Raw genomic sequence first — 14,012 nt, forward strand, 5'->3', positions numbered from 1 at the left:
ACTTTTTATTTTGAGATAATTTTAGACTTACAGAAGAGTAGCAAAGTTGCCCAGAGAGTGCCCATCTCCCCATCGCCTTAACATCTCACCTAACCGTGGTTCAGTGATCAAAACCAGGAAATGAACATTGGCACAATACTATTAACTAAACTACAGTCTTTGTTCAGATTTCACCAGTTTTTCGCTCATGTCCGTTTTCTGTACCAGGATCGAATCCAGGATCCCACATGGCATTTATCAACAGTTGTCCTGTCTCCTTAGTTTCCTCTGTCTGTGACAGCGCCCAGTGGTTCTTTCATGAGCTTGAGGCTTTTGAGTTATACTGGCCAGTTATTTTGTAGAATGTCCCTCAACTTGGGCTCCTCTGATGTTTTCTTATGATTAGACTGATGTTACGGATTTGGACAAGAAGATCACTGGAGCGCCATCTTGCGTCATGTCAAGGGTACATGATATCGATGTGTCTGTTTACATTCAATCTTGATCATTTGGCTAAAGGGGTGTCTGTCAGCTTTCTCCATAATAAAGGGGCTAATTTTCCCTTTGTAGTTAATAAATATTTACTTTTGAGGAGACACTTTGAGACTGCAGATGTCCTGTTTCTCCTTACACTAATTTTAGTATCCACTGGCGGATCTCACCTGCAGTGATTATTAATATAGTCTTCTAATGGTGATTTTGTGCTTCCCTCATTCCTTCTCTATTTACTAATTGGAATTTTTCTTCTCCCCCATCTGTTTATTCATTTATTTTTTTCTATTAATAGGGACTCAAGGATATTTATTTTATTCTTTGGCTTATAATCCAGCACTATTGCAATTTGTTTTCTTGTTCAAATTGTTCCAGCTTTGGTCATAGGAAGCTCTTTCAAGTTGTCTCCTGTGCCCATTTGATATGCCCTTCTTCTTCTTCTTCTTCTTCTTCTTATGATTGAGCACTTCCTTACTTTCTGGCACCACAAGTCGCTCCATAATAACCTTATATTTTCCCTGCCCCAGGCCTGAAATTAACCACTTCTCCAAGGAGTCCTGTTTCTTTTCATTAGAGAATGGTATTTAGAAACCAAGATCTGTGCTCATTGCTATTGGATTGACACTGCTTTAGGCCCTCTCAGAGGTCAGAGCTAGGAAATACATGTACTAATCACACATGCACACGTACCTTTATTTGTGTATCTTTTTAAAAACATTTTAAAAATAAACATTTTATAAAATGTTAAAAAAAATGTGTAACTCTTGCCTTCCAGGCTGGAGCATTTTTGGCTGATGGGTAGGGGAGGAGAGGGCAGCTGGCAATGCCTTAGAGGTAGAGCCTGAGCAGGAAAAGAAGTGGCCATGGAGGGGCGGGGGAGGGAGAGGGAAGGGTCTGGGAGCCCCTGAGGGTCAGGGAGGGGGAATAATGATCTCCATGGACTTCCCGAAGGGACTCAGTCATATATGGGACGAGTATCAGTGTCCTGGTGGGTGGGAGGGTAGAGAGGCAAGAGACAGAGGGCTGGGTCTCATGGGTGAGCAGCCTTAGAGGGGCACTGAGTAGGGGAGAGAATTGTTACTTGAGGCTCTGCTGAAGGCCCCTCTGTGTTTCTCCTCAGGCTGGTGTGACAGCAGGTAAAGTCCCAGAGGTGGGAGCCTTGGGTGCTGCTGAGAAGAAGGTGAGGATGCTGGAGCAGCAGCGCACAGAGGTAGGTGGCTGGAGGGAGTGGTGGTGGTTGGGGAAGACCCTTCCTCACTCCTGGGACCAGCAGGACAAAGACCCTCCCTGGCCCTCTGGCTCCGGCTAGGCCCAGGTCTCTGTGATGCGTTGCCATGGTGACTACTGAACCATCTGCCCATGGGTGAGAGATGCTGCTTTTCCCTGGCTCTTGTCTCCTGATCAGTTCCCCTACCCACAGGAGTCACTCTGAGGAGGTGGCATTTGGGGTATGGCCTAAAATTGCTGCGGGGGGTAGTTTAGGAAGGCTCCCATGGTAAACCCTGGATGGTGGAGAGAGGTTGTGATAAGAGGCAAGTTTTAGCATCAGGAATGGGGAGTCTGGGGTTCATCTGTCACCACGCAGCTGGTTCAGGGAGGAACTGTCACAGAAAGAGAGATCCCATACCTGCTTGCAGCACTGCTTCTAATCAGTTGAGAGTCTCCAGAAGTTGAGGCTCTTTCCTTGTGTCTCGTGCATAGTCTTCCTCTGTCCCCCACCCCCGGTATTTCTGGACCAGAGGTGGGAGCCCCATCGTCTCTATTCTCTGAGCCCCTCCTCTCCACACAGCCCTGTCCTTGTCCCAGTCCCTGGGCCTTTCTGCCCTCCCTGGTCCTCCAGCACATCTGAAAGTCATGTTCTCTTGTTTATATGCATATTCACTTTAGTTTTCTTTTTGTATTACTGTAAGGTTTTTTTTTTTTTTTCTGATTACAGAAGTTATATAATGTTCATTATAAAAAGATCGAGAATCTCACCTCCTGGAGATGACCACAGTTGATAACAGTTCATTGTATATTCCTCAGTTTTGTCTGTATACTTACTAATGTATGATGTTTGTGAAAATATCATACATACCACATTGCAGATTGCTTTTTTCCTTTCTTTCCTTAAAATTAACTATATCTTTGAGGGTATTTATTTATATGTAAAACATACCCTGTGTTTCTTTAATTCTGAGTACTTTTTATCATATTTTAATGTTTTTGAACTTGGGATGCCGTTTCCATTGTTAATTTAACGATGTTAGGTTGTTTTTCTTCCTTGAATTATTGTTATATCAAGATTATGGCAAATAATTAGTATCATCTCAGAATGGAGGCAATGTACTAGGCACCGGAATTTCTGAAGAGCTGTGCAGTGCTCCATTTTCTGTTTATTCTGTCATTTCCTTAACCTGTTTCTGATGCTCAGGTTGACCTCTAGATTTTTTTGCAATATAAATATCGTTGAGATGATCAGCAGTACACATATTTTTTACACACTTGTACAAGTGCTTCTTTTGGTTACATTTTTCAGAGTGGCAATATTTGGTTAAAGAGAACGAGAATTTGAAATTTAAATACAGAGTCCCAAATTGCCCTCCACATGGGTGTGTGTTCATAGTTCTACAATAAAAACTATATACTCTTTCTGTGTCTTGGTGTTAGCCTTGCCTTCCCGGCAAGGGTAAAATGTGGCGGTTGATAAAGGTGATTTGCTCTGAGGAACGTTTCTGAGAAGCGCAGGATCGAGGCAGTGTGTGTAGCTGCTGTCCACGCACGCTGCACACGCCTGCAAAGCTGGTGTTGGAGGAGTTGGCTCTCTTTGGTCGTTCTCTGCTTATCTCCTGCCCACCTCAATCTCTCCCCCGCAGCTGCTGGAAGTGAACAAGCAATGGGACCAGCATTTCCGGTCCATGAAGCAGCAGTATGAGCAGAAGGTACTGTGGGGGTGATGGGAACTCAAGGCTGGAGCCCTGCTTCACAGCTGGGCTGTGGGGGTGATGGGAACTCAAGGCTGGAGCCCTGCTTCACAGCTGGGCTGTGGGGGTGATGGGAACTCAAGGCTGGAGCCCTGCTTCACAGCTGGGCTCTCTGGGCAGCGTGCTGCTTCCCTCGCAGCAGCCTTGAACCTTGGACGTTCACCCCGGCCCTCACACACTCCCTTTCTCTGCCTCTGAACTCAGATCACTGAGCTGCGCCAGAAGCTGGCGGACCTGCAGAAGCAGGTGACTGACCTGGAGGCCGAGCGGGAGCAGAAGCAGCGTGACTTTGACCGCAAGCTCCTCCTGGCCAAGTCCAAGATAGAAATGGAGGAGGCAAGTGTGACTGTTGGTCCCACAGGTTCAGCTCCGGGGGGCCAGCCCTCTCCTCCCCAGCCGTCTGGAGCTAGGGGAGTAAACAATCAGGGGTGGGACTCAGGAGACGCGGGTTCCATCTCTGACTCCAGTACTCAAGGGCTGTGTGGCCAGAGGCAAAAGCACTTTCCTTCCTCGTGCCTCAGTTTCCCATCTGAAAATTGAGATTGGATTAGTTATTCTTTTCATTTTTTTTCTTGTTTTTATACCGAAGAGCTTTGGTTCAGTTAAAATCTTATGATCTAGGGAACTGCACAGGGAAGCACAGAATGTAAGAGATTCCACAGGCCTGCTCTAGTACACTTGATGAGCTGGGCGCTGCCGAATGTGTACAGTGGTGAGGGCTGTTTGTGGGCGAGGGACTCCAGCATTAGACAGAGCTTCCTTCAGTCCTTCTTCTGGTCACTGTTCGACAGATCATGCCCTGGGCACTGTGCTGGGCACACAGACGCAGCAGTGAACAGTCAACCCCACCCTCGGGGGAAGAGATGTGGGACATCTAATTACAGAAGCAAATGAGTAGACATGTGTTAAGTACGACACAGGAGAAGTTACAGGGATCAGGGCGAGAGCATAAAGGGGGCCTGGATTCATTCTGTGGGGGGCCCAGGAACAGGTCCCCTGAAGAAGTAGCATCTGATCTGTGATGTGTGTGACTGACACCGGCCAAGGCCCTTCAGGATCCTGGAGCAGCTTAAAGAGGAAAGGCCATTTGACCCCCAGGCTCTCTGGAGATTTTATTTCTGTCACCATGCCTTCTCCTTCATGAGAACTGTGTACGGGCTGCTTTTGCCTGACTTAGAAATGGCCATTTCCAGCAGAGTTCCTTCCCATCAGTATGCAACACCCAGGGGCCTTCTCCGAGCGGTCAGCCTGCCTTGGCGACCGCCCCGTACCTTGGAGATGTGTGTTAGGGAGGACACTGCCTGTCTTTTCTGGTGAGTGTACAGTCACAGCTTGGGATTGTCACAGCCAGACCCTGGCTCACGTTAGTGGGTGGGATAAGTTCCTGGCATCTGACACTCTGCCCTGTCAGCTGGGGGAAAGGCGCGATGTTTCAAGACAAAAGCGTGGCCCTATGGATAGGGACACATGGCCATAGAGGCCGTGCTGACCCGGGAGCCTCTTAAGCGGGGAGTCCGCAACAACTCCCACAAGATCCAGCCAAGGCTGCCCTTGGCCATCTTTGGCTGAAAGCAGCTCACCAGCTAGTTTGTAGGATATTGACATATTCACACGATACAGATACAGTGAGAGTTTCCCTGGACCGTCTCCCCTCACTACCCCCACCACCCCAATTCCAGGCTCTTCCCAGTGGTAACCATGGTTACCAGGCCTCTTATCACAAATAAACACACAGAAATAGACAGTTTAATATGGGTGTGTCTGGTCTTTCCTCTGCACTGTGCTGCCCTCTTCTATTTTAAACACTTGCTTTGACTTGCAAGGGGACAGAGAACACCAGAATTAGGAGACCTGGGTTCTAGTCTAGCCCCAGCTCACAGCGTGGCCTTGGGTAAGTCACCTCCCCTCTCTGGATAGTCATTTGCTGTCGTGTAAAGGGGCTAGGACTTGATGTTCTCTGAGGGCCATTCCAGATGTGGCTCTTTGCGATGAAGAACCTGGATTGTTCCATAGTAGGTATGGAAGCAGTGCTTCCACCTTGAAGCCTTCCCTGGTTTCTTTTCAGCTGTAGTATTCTTTCTTTTAACCTCACAGTAGTACTTTGTTTCTTCGCGGAGGAACCCTTTCTGCCTTGTGCTGCATTTATTTCTATGAAGATCTTATCTCCTTTGGGCTCAGAGACTGTAAGAGCTGAAAGCTCCTTTGGAGACTTTCGGTGGCTTACCGCTTTCTGTGCGTCATAGAAGACCCCTGTGCGAATCTGGTGAAAACTGTGGCTTTTCTCTCTAGAAAGTTGCACAGTCAAAATTGTGTGCTTGGGGGCTTCCCTGGTGGTGCAGTGGTTGAGAGTCCGCCTGCCGATGCAGGGGACACGGGTTCGTGCCCCAGTCCGGGAAGATCCCACGTGCCGCAGAGCGGCTGGGCCCGTGAGCCATGGCTGCTGAGCCTGCGCGTCCGGAGCCTGTTGCTCCGCAACGGGAGAGGCCACAACAGTGAGAGGCCCGCATACCGCAAAAAAAAAAAAAAAAAAAAAAATTGTGTGCTCGGTTTAGGGACTCACAGACCTCCTGAAGCCCACCTGTGACTCCTGTTACGAACCCTTACCTGTGGCAGATAGGAGAGCTTAGACCAGAGAGGGCTGGGACAGTGCCCAAGGGCTCAGCTCACTGTTGGAGGAGCTGGTGGCAGAACCTGGGGCCTTTCATTCAACTGAGCCCCCCTTCCTTGAGGACAGGACCATGTAGACCTTACCGCTCTCACCCGGGTGCATCGCCTGGGGCCTTGTGCATGAGCATCGTGGGGCAGCAGAGTGAGAGCGAGAGGGGAGGCATGGCCACGCGCAGGGCGGGGCGGGCAGTCAGGGAGTCTAGGCCTCCTGGAGAGGCTCCCTGCTTACCAGTCCTGTGTTCCCTGCAGACTGACAAGGAGCAGCTGACAGCAGAGGCCAAGGAGCTGCGCCAGAAGGTCAAATACCTGCAGGATCAGCTGAGCCCGCTCACCCGGCAGCGGGAGTACCAGGAAAAGGAGATTCAGCGGCTCAACAAGGTGGGCGCATCAGCTGTGGTCCGTTGGGCGGGCAGGGCTTCCCTGAGCCAGCCGCGGTGCCCACCCTGTGGCCGGTGCCTCAGACCCTCAGCTCAGGAGGGGCGACTCCTGGCTCAGGGCGAAGGCGCTGAGGCTCTCGGTGCTGCCCCGTGATTTCCGCCACCTCTCCCTTCCCCTCCCCGCACGCCGAGTGCCAGGCTGGGACGACCCCATGCTTGCTCCCCTGTGGGCCCTTGGACGTGCTGTTCGCTCACACAGTGCCACCCCCTCATCGTTCAGGTTTAGCTTTAACACTGCCTCCTCGGTGAGGCCTTTGCAACCCAAGTCTCCTTTGAGCTCCCTATTCTGTGTGTCTAAAGTACCGGCAGCTTCTTTCACACCCCTTCTGGCATTTTCTTGTGATTACTTACCAATGACCTGTCTTCCCATCTGACTGTGGGAGGTGTGCGTCTTCACCAGAGTACGTATCCCCCAGCACCTGGCACCAAGCCCGTACGTGCTCAGGAAGAACTCACTGAAGGGAATGGGGGGGGGTCACTGGCCTGAGGTTCCTGCCCTCGAGAAGGGGGATCCAGGGAGATATGGGGCTCGGGGTGGGGGTGGGAGAGCCCAGGTAAAGCGGGAACCCTTTGCTTTGAGCCACGGTGAGAGGCAGTGGGCCGGGTTGGGCTGGGGGCTGTTTCTGGTCCCAGGTTATAGCCCCTGCCCGCCTTCCAGTGCAGGGGCTCAAGGAACAAGCTGACAGGAGGGGCTTTGAAAGGAAACTTTCTCCTAAGGCTTAGCTTTTCCTGCTGTGGAGCCTGTGCTCAGCGTTTCCTCCCGTCCCGTCTGTCTGCCTTTCCCTTCTGCCTGCTTTTCCTGCTCACAGCGGGCTCCGCTGTGAGTTTGCATTCACTAGGCGCCCCCCGGGGGTGACCTTTTCTGTTTGGTTTTGGTGTTTGGTAAGCACTGATGATGCTGAGCGTGGGGCCCTGGGACCTGTTCTCAGGGAAAAGAGTGGTCTGTCCTGAGCTGGGGGAATTGGGGGTCTAAATCCAGGCAGCACGTCGTACATGCTGCTGGTTGTAGGGCTGACTCAGACAGGGTCGCTGCCCTCCAGGTTTCTGTGGCATAGCTGGGGGCAGACACTCCCTGTCCCTGGACCTCAGCCTGCTCATCTGGAAAATGGGGCAGACGGAGGAGGAGGGTGCAGTGCAGCCATAGCCGCCCCTTGAGCGTCCTGGATTTACTCCTGGCTCAGCAGGTGTCCTCATGTTTCTGGGGGAGTCTTGGAGACCAAGTGGGGCCCAAGTCCAAGTTGGGGAAGGTTTCCTTTATCTCCCCAAGGTCCAGGGAGGCACTGTGAGCAGTGCTGACGCATGGCCAGCAGAGGCCCTGCTGCCTAGGGAGCTAAAGTCCAGGTGGTGGTGAGGATGTTCAGTCTTGAGAGGTGTTCCAAAGTCCTCAAGCAACACGTTCACAGGGTTGAAGGGGAAAATCAGTCAATGGAAAACTTTTAAGAGAATGTAAGCACACTGTTTACGTAAGGAAAGGTATCTGGCGGACATGGTAAAGTAGGGGTGCTTTTAAAATTTTCAAAATGCTATTTGGTGATGTTTCAGCCCATTTTCAGGGTTGGAAAGGTAAAATATTAATTAAGTCAAAATTAAAATCCAGGCTAATCTAATACAGAAGAGCTGGGGATGGAGAGGTTGGCTTGGTGGGAATGGGTTACAGAAGCTGAGGAATCACAGGGCAGGCAGTTGTCGAGGAGACTGAAATTTCTTTCCCCAAAGGACTTAGTATTCTTTCTAGGTCTGGGTGCTAAGAATTGAGCCACTCATCCTCAGGAAAGGAGATTTCTCCCCTCTACAAAAAGACCACAGGTTAGGCTGCCGGTTAAGAGCACACACTGGCTTTGAATCCCTGCTTTGCCACTTACTAGCTGTGTGACTTTGGACAAATCACTTCAGGTCTCTGAACCTCAGTTTTCACATCCATAAAATGGGGATGATGGTCACAATCTTTTCTTCATAGGACTGTGGCGAGGATTCAGTGAAATGATGTGTGTATAGTGTTCATAAATAAGACAGCACTTATTAAGTAGTGGTGGTTATTATTATTGTTATCAGGAAAGGGGCCTTTCAGTGGGGCCTGACCCTTCCAATGAGACCTGACTTCCAGGGGCTTTCTGCTGATGGGCCCGTCTCCTCTGTTCCTGATTCCAGGCCCTGGAGGAAGCACTGAGTATCCAGGCCTCCCCCTCATCTCCAGCAGCAGCATTCGGGAGCCCGGAAGGAGCTGGAGGCCTGCTAAGGAAACAGGAGCTGGTCACGCAGAATGAGTTGCTGAAACAGCAGGTGAGGCTAGGGGGAAGAGGTTCCTCCCCACAGGGATTTTTGAGATGTGGTGAAACCAGTTTTGATGTCTGACTCCCATCAGGAAGCCCGGGGTTCTAGGCCTGAGCACGTCTGAGCCTCCACTCAGAACTGCCCCTCCTGCCTCATCCCTTTCTCCCCACCTCCCCACCCCTTACCACCCCTTCAGGTGAAGATTTTTGAGGAGGACTTCCAGAGGGAGCGTAGCGACCGGGAGCGCATGAATGAGGAGAAGGAAGAGCTGAAGAAGCAGGTGGAGAAACTGCAAGCCCAGGTCACCCTGTCACATGCCCAGGTGACAAGAGCTGGACCAAGGAGGGGGCAGCTGGCTGTCCTCACGGGGAGGGGGCATGGATTGGAGGGTCCCTGGTGAGACTGGATGTCAGGACACTCACTGATACTCCTTTCAGCTCTGCTGCGACATTTCTGTGGCCCTCAGAAAGGCCCTTCCCTTCTCTGACCTGTAGCTCTGATTTTCCACAGTCAGTTTTCATGCCTTAAAAGAGCAAATTTAGGAGTTAGCTCTGAGCCATCCACTCTCTCCCACATTGGAACTAAAAGGTGTTAATGCGAAAGCACGGAAGCAGTAAGGCTCACGCAACCCTCCTGACCTGTGTTCAGACCACCCCCAGTGATGGGTGAGCAGGCCTTACCTGCAGCCGGCAGCCTGAGCTGTGCTGTGTCTCATAGGGCCCTTTCCCGGGGCTGGGCCAGGCAGGACAGCCCAGAGCGGTGCCTCATGCGTTGGCTGGTCAACCCTGTGGTTGGTTGGGCCCTGGATCCAGGCCTGGCCAGGAAACACCTAGGCTGACGGTCTTCTCTCCTTCCCTCCTTCTCTCAGCTAAAAGCCTTCAAAGATGAGGAAAGGGCGAAAGATGCCCTGAGACAGCAGAAGAGGAAAGCAAAGGTGAGGAGGCTTGAGGGAGGAAGCAGCACTTATTGCATTTTACCTCCTTCAGGGTGCTGCAGTCACTGGTGGGGGCATCGTTTGCTCAGGTGCCCAGCTAACTAATGAGGTAATGCGGGTGGAGCATTCATAACAGTACTTGGTACAGAATAAGTGCTCAGGACACACTAACTGTTATCATAGCTGATATTCTGTGCCCATGTACCAGTTTTCCATGCCCATGTGCCACTCTTGTGTGCATGTGCCAGCCTTCCGTGGCCACGTGCCAGTCTTTAGAGAACTGAGATTCTAAGTAGAGAACGGGAGACGGGATGGGTGTCACTGGGACGGCCCATGCAGCCTGTCACAGGCCAGAGCCAGATGTCAGCCTTTCTTGCAGACCTCGGCAGACCGCTACCACCTGGAGCCCCACCTGGAGCATCTCTACGGGGCCTACCCCTACGCCTACCCACCCGTGCCCCCCGTTGTGCCACACCGTGGCTTTGAGGACTGGTCCCAGATCCGCTACCCGCCTCCCCCCACGGCCATGGAGCACCCACCCCAGCTTCCCAACTCGCGCCTCTTCCACCTGGTTAGTCTGTGCCCCTCTTTCACTCCAGGACACACAGGCCACCCAGACACATTCCAGAGGGCAAGGTCAAGTGAGGGAGTCAGAAGCTGCATCGTCGGCCCCTTCTGAACAGCACTGTGGCATGCGGCCTGCTGTCCCGGGGCAGGACCTTCCAGCCCAGGGCTGCTCAGGGTCACTGGTGTAGGACAGAAAAGGCCAAGTAAGGGAGTGGGCCCAGAAGCAGGGCTTTCTCCCGCCCACCAGGCCAGGGGTACTGGAGTTTGGGTTTGGCCTTCTTTATAACCTCCGCTTGGAACCAGGTACCAGATCCTCACCATGCATCCTCTCCCTTTGCTTTTCTTTCTCTTTTCCCTTTTCAGTTTCCTTTCCTTTTCTCTTTTCTTCCATTTTTTTGGCTGCTTTTTTCTTCTCTTGCTTATCATTCTGTCTCCAAAGAGCTGCCGTCACCTGTCCCATCCTCTGCAGTGCCTCTGCCACAGCCCCCTCAGGCACCCCCACTGTCACCTGGTGACAGCTGCCTTCCATCCAGCTTCTCCCACCATGACCGTTCCTTACATGCATCTTTAAACACTGGAGTGTACTGCGGGGCTTAAGAGATTAGCTCCAGGATTATAGAGATCTGGACTCAAATCAAAGCTTGGCCACTTGCCTAACTGGACGACCTTCAACAAGTTGCTTAACCCATCTGAGCCTCAGTTTGCTAACCTGTAAAATGGGGGTGGCAACCTGGGTAGTTGTAAGGATTCAGTTGTACTCGATTAATATGAACTTAGTACTATCCCGGCACAGTATCTGCTACTGTAATTTTCAAGTATGGTAATTGATTACTAAGCACCAGTGTTGTTGCAGCCAGAATACACCTGGCGGCTGCCCTGTGGAGGGATACACAATCAGAGCTCCCAAGTGATGGGCTCACCCACGGCCAGGCCTACGGAACCAGGTGAGCATGATCCCCTGGTAAGGAGCCTTGTCTTCCATGGGGGGAGATAACGTCTTATCTGCCAGTATCACCCCCGTTTGGGGATGATGTTATTGCTACCTTCTGATCTAGGTGGAGGAGGAGGCCCAGCTTTCTGAAATAGTGTTGAGAAGAAAGGGATGGTGACTGCATCATGAGAGGGTTGAAACCATTCCTTCCTTCATTACAGTTCAGGGTCTAAATGCTGTGTGCTGTACGAGGTTCTGGGGAAGCTCGGATATGGTCCCAGCCCTTATGGCCTTACTGTCTAGTGAGGCAGGCAGAAATGAATGGTTAAAATCATACCGATGGGCATACAGCTGCACTCAAGTGCCCTGAAGGAAGAAGAGCAGGTTTCTATGAGAGCAGACAGCAGAGGGACCTGACCCAGCCTGGGGGCCATGGTGTTTGAGTTGAGACCCTCAGAATGAGTGGCATTAACGAGGTAAAGAGGCAGAAGCCAAGGGTGTTCTTGCAGAGAAAGGACAAATGCAAAGGCCTTGTTGGGAGGGGATGAAGAACTGTGGCCAACCTGAGGATTGAGAGAAGGCTGGCGTGGCTGGAGCCAGGAACAAGGTGGGGAAGGGGGGGATGGGCAAGGCAAGGTCAGGGAGGTTGGCGGGTCCTGGCCAAGAGGGCCTTGTAGGCCACGGCAGGAGGGCTGGTCTTTATCCTACGGATGATGTGCAGTCCTTGGACATTTTAAAATCAGAGTGGCGTGGGAATTCCCTGGCGGTCCAGTGGTTAGGACTCTGTGCTTCCACTGCAGGGGGCCCAGGTTCAATCCCTGGTCGGGGAACTAAGATCCCACAAGCCCTGCCGTGCGGCCAAAAAAATAAAAAAATAAATAATAAAATAAAATCAGAGTGGCATGAGAGATTAGATTTGCATTTTGTAAAGCTCCCTCTGGCCACGGTGTCCGCCATAAACAGTTGGGAACTGGAGGTCTGTTCGCCAGTCACAAGAGCACCCTGGGTCCTTGGTCACTCCCTCACTTTCTGCGAGGCTCTCATGGGGCAGAAGGCACTGCCTTGCCTGCGGGGCTTCTGGGAGCAGAATTGCAACTAAGGGGAGCAATAGAGAGGCCAAGTCCATCTCAGCAGGAAGAGGAGTTTTCTAAGGGTCGCAGCTGTGCCAGGAGGTCGAGTGCCCCTCTGCAGAAGGAGTGGGAGCAGAGACCACAGGGGGACTTAGCGGGCTATCGTGTGGAGGATCTCGTGGTTGGAAGGAGGAGGTACTGGGCTGGTCATTTTCTGATGTTTCCCTGCGGAGCCCTAGAGGTTCTGTGGAGCCCCTCGGAACCTGCTTTGATGAGGGCAGAGGGTGGCCAAGTGGGCAGGACTGTCCCCTCCCCCAGAACTACTCCATTTCTGGGATCTGAAACCAGACTGACTAGGTGCCAGCACCTCCTAGACCTGGGACTTTGAGCAAGTTTTTAAAATCCTCTCTGTGCCCCAGTTCCCTCCCCGCCACCCCGTAAAGGGATAATAATGTGTCTGCTTCATAGGGCTGGGCAAGGACTGAACGACAGATATCCCTAAGGCACTTAGCCCAGGGCCTGGCACTTGGTGATACCCAACAACCCTCACTGGTCTCTTTCCACTCTTACTATATTGGTTTCCATAGGACTTTGAAACCTGTTGTACCACCTCATCTTCAAATCCTCAAAATTTTTGTTTATTTAGAACCCACCAAAAATGACCGTGAGGGACCTCAGTGAGACCAGTCCCCTGGCTCCACCTTCGTCTTGCAGAGCCAGCTGACTTCAGCTTACTGGAAAACTAGAGGCCATGGGCTCTCCGAGCCTCAGCCACTCGGGAGGCTGAGCTGGATGGCCAGCTTGAACCCTGGCCCCAACCTGAACTGTTTAGAGACTGGGGAGGCTCCATCCAGAAGGCGTCCATCTGGGCCTTTCCTTTGGAGTGACTGGGAAAAACTCACTACTCTGCCACTGGGTGGAGAGAGGTGTCATCCGGCCTTGACCTGCCATCCTCTGCAGCAACTGCTGGCAGATGTTAATCAAGTGGGGTGCAGTCAAGACCCCTTCCTTCCACAGCTCCCCCAGAAGTGGTCCGGCAGCCCCTCTGGGGACCACGTTCAGTTCATGTGTGTGTTTAGTTTTTGCTTCAAGCTCTGCAGTAGCAGGACCTGCCCCGTGCACATCCCCTCCCCCTCTGAGGAGCTGCGGGAAGAGCGGGTTTGCCTCTGGGAGCAGAAGAGACGAGATGCTCAACTCCTGGGCCCTCCACTTCTGCCCACGGCAGCCTTGCCAGCCCCACTGCAGCCTGGGATGAAGCCCATGCCAGCCACATCGGCTGAGGGGCCCCAGCCTGAAGCTGCCAGGCCCTCAGCTGGAGGCTCGTGGTGCTTGAGGCCCGGTTTGGGGTGGCTGTTGATCCCCGGGCAGCTGTTTGCACGAATCTTGGACATAAATCCAAGTTGAAGATTAACATTTTGTGACTGGTATTCTTTTATGCCCTGATTAATGTTCCCCTCCTAGTCAACCAGCATGCTGCTTTCCTGGCCCCCTCCCTCCGTACCCCATTCCTCCCAGACACCCCCAGGAGCATCACCGTTACTCTTGGCAGATATCCCCTGGGGCCCTGCTCAGAGCCTCCGTGAGGGTCATCCAGGGGCTGGGGGTCAAGCAACCTGGGTTTACATTCTAATCCTGCCCCTCACTTGTCAGGAGACATTGGGCAAGGCCTGGACCTTCTGCGAGCCTGTTTCTTCATCTGTC

At 52.2% G+C, this 14,012-nt stretch overlaps 1 protein-coding gene across 18 annotated transcripts in view; it reads left to right on the forward strand.

Moving 5' to 3' along the window:
* Positions 1 to 14,012, forward strand: part of TNIP1 (TNFAIP3 interacting protein 1) — a 95,446-nt gene that overhangs the window by 37,967 nt on the left and 43,467 nt on the right. For 6 of the 18 annotated variants that reach the window (XM_032626012.1, XM_032626003.1, XM_032626018.1 and 3 more), the window contains 10 exons: positions 1,592 to 1,681; positions 3,327 to 3,392; positions 3,639 to 3,770; positions 6,351 to 6,479; positions 8,687 to 8,818; positions 9,006 to 9,131; positions 9,678 to 9,743; positions 10,123 to 10,314; positions 11,164 to 11,254; positions 12,958 to 13,722. In XM_032626012.1, coding sequence (XP_032481903.1) covers positions 1,592 to 1,681; positions 3,327 to 3,392; positions 3,639 to 3,770; positions 6,351 to 6,479; positions 8,687 to 8,818; positions 9,006 to 9,131; positions 9,678 to 9,743; positions 10,123 to 10,314; positions 11,164 to 11,254; positions 12,958 to 12,992 — 1,059 coding nt within the window. In that variant the 3' untranslated portion in view covers positions 12,993 to 13,722. The other 12 variants (XM_032625999.1, XM_032626006.1, XM_032626013.1 and 9 more) reach the window with 9 other exon arrangements.

This window comes from Phocoena sinus, chromosome 3 (assembly GCF_008692025.1).
Source record: "Phocoena sinus isolate mPhoSin1 chromosome 3, mPhoSin1.pri, whole genome shotgun sequence".
Taxonomy (NCBI): domain Eukaryota; kingdom Metazoa; phylum Chordata; class Mammalia; order Artiodactyla; family Phocoenidae; genus Phocoena; species Phocoena sinus.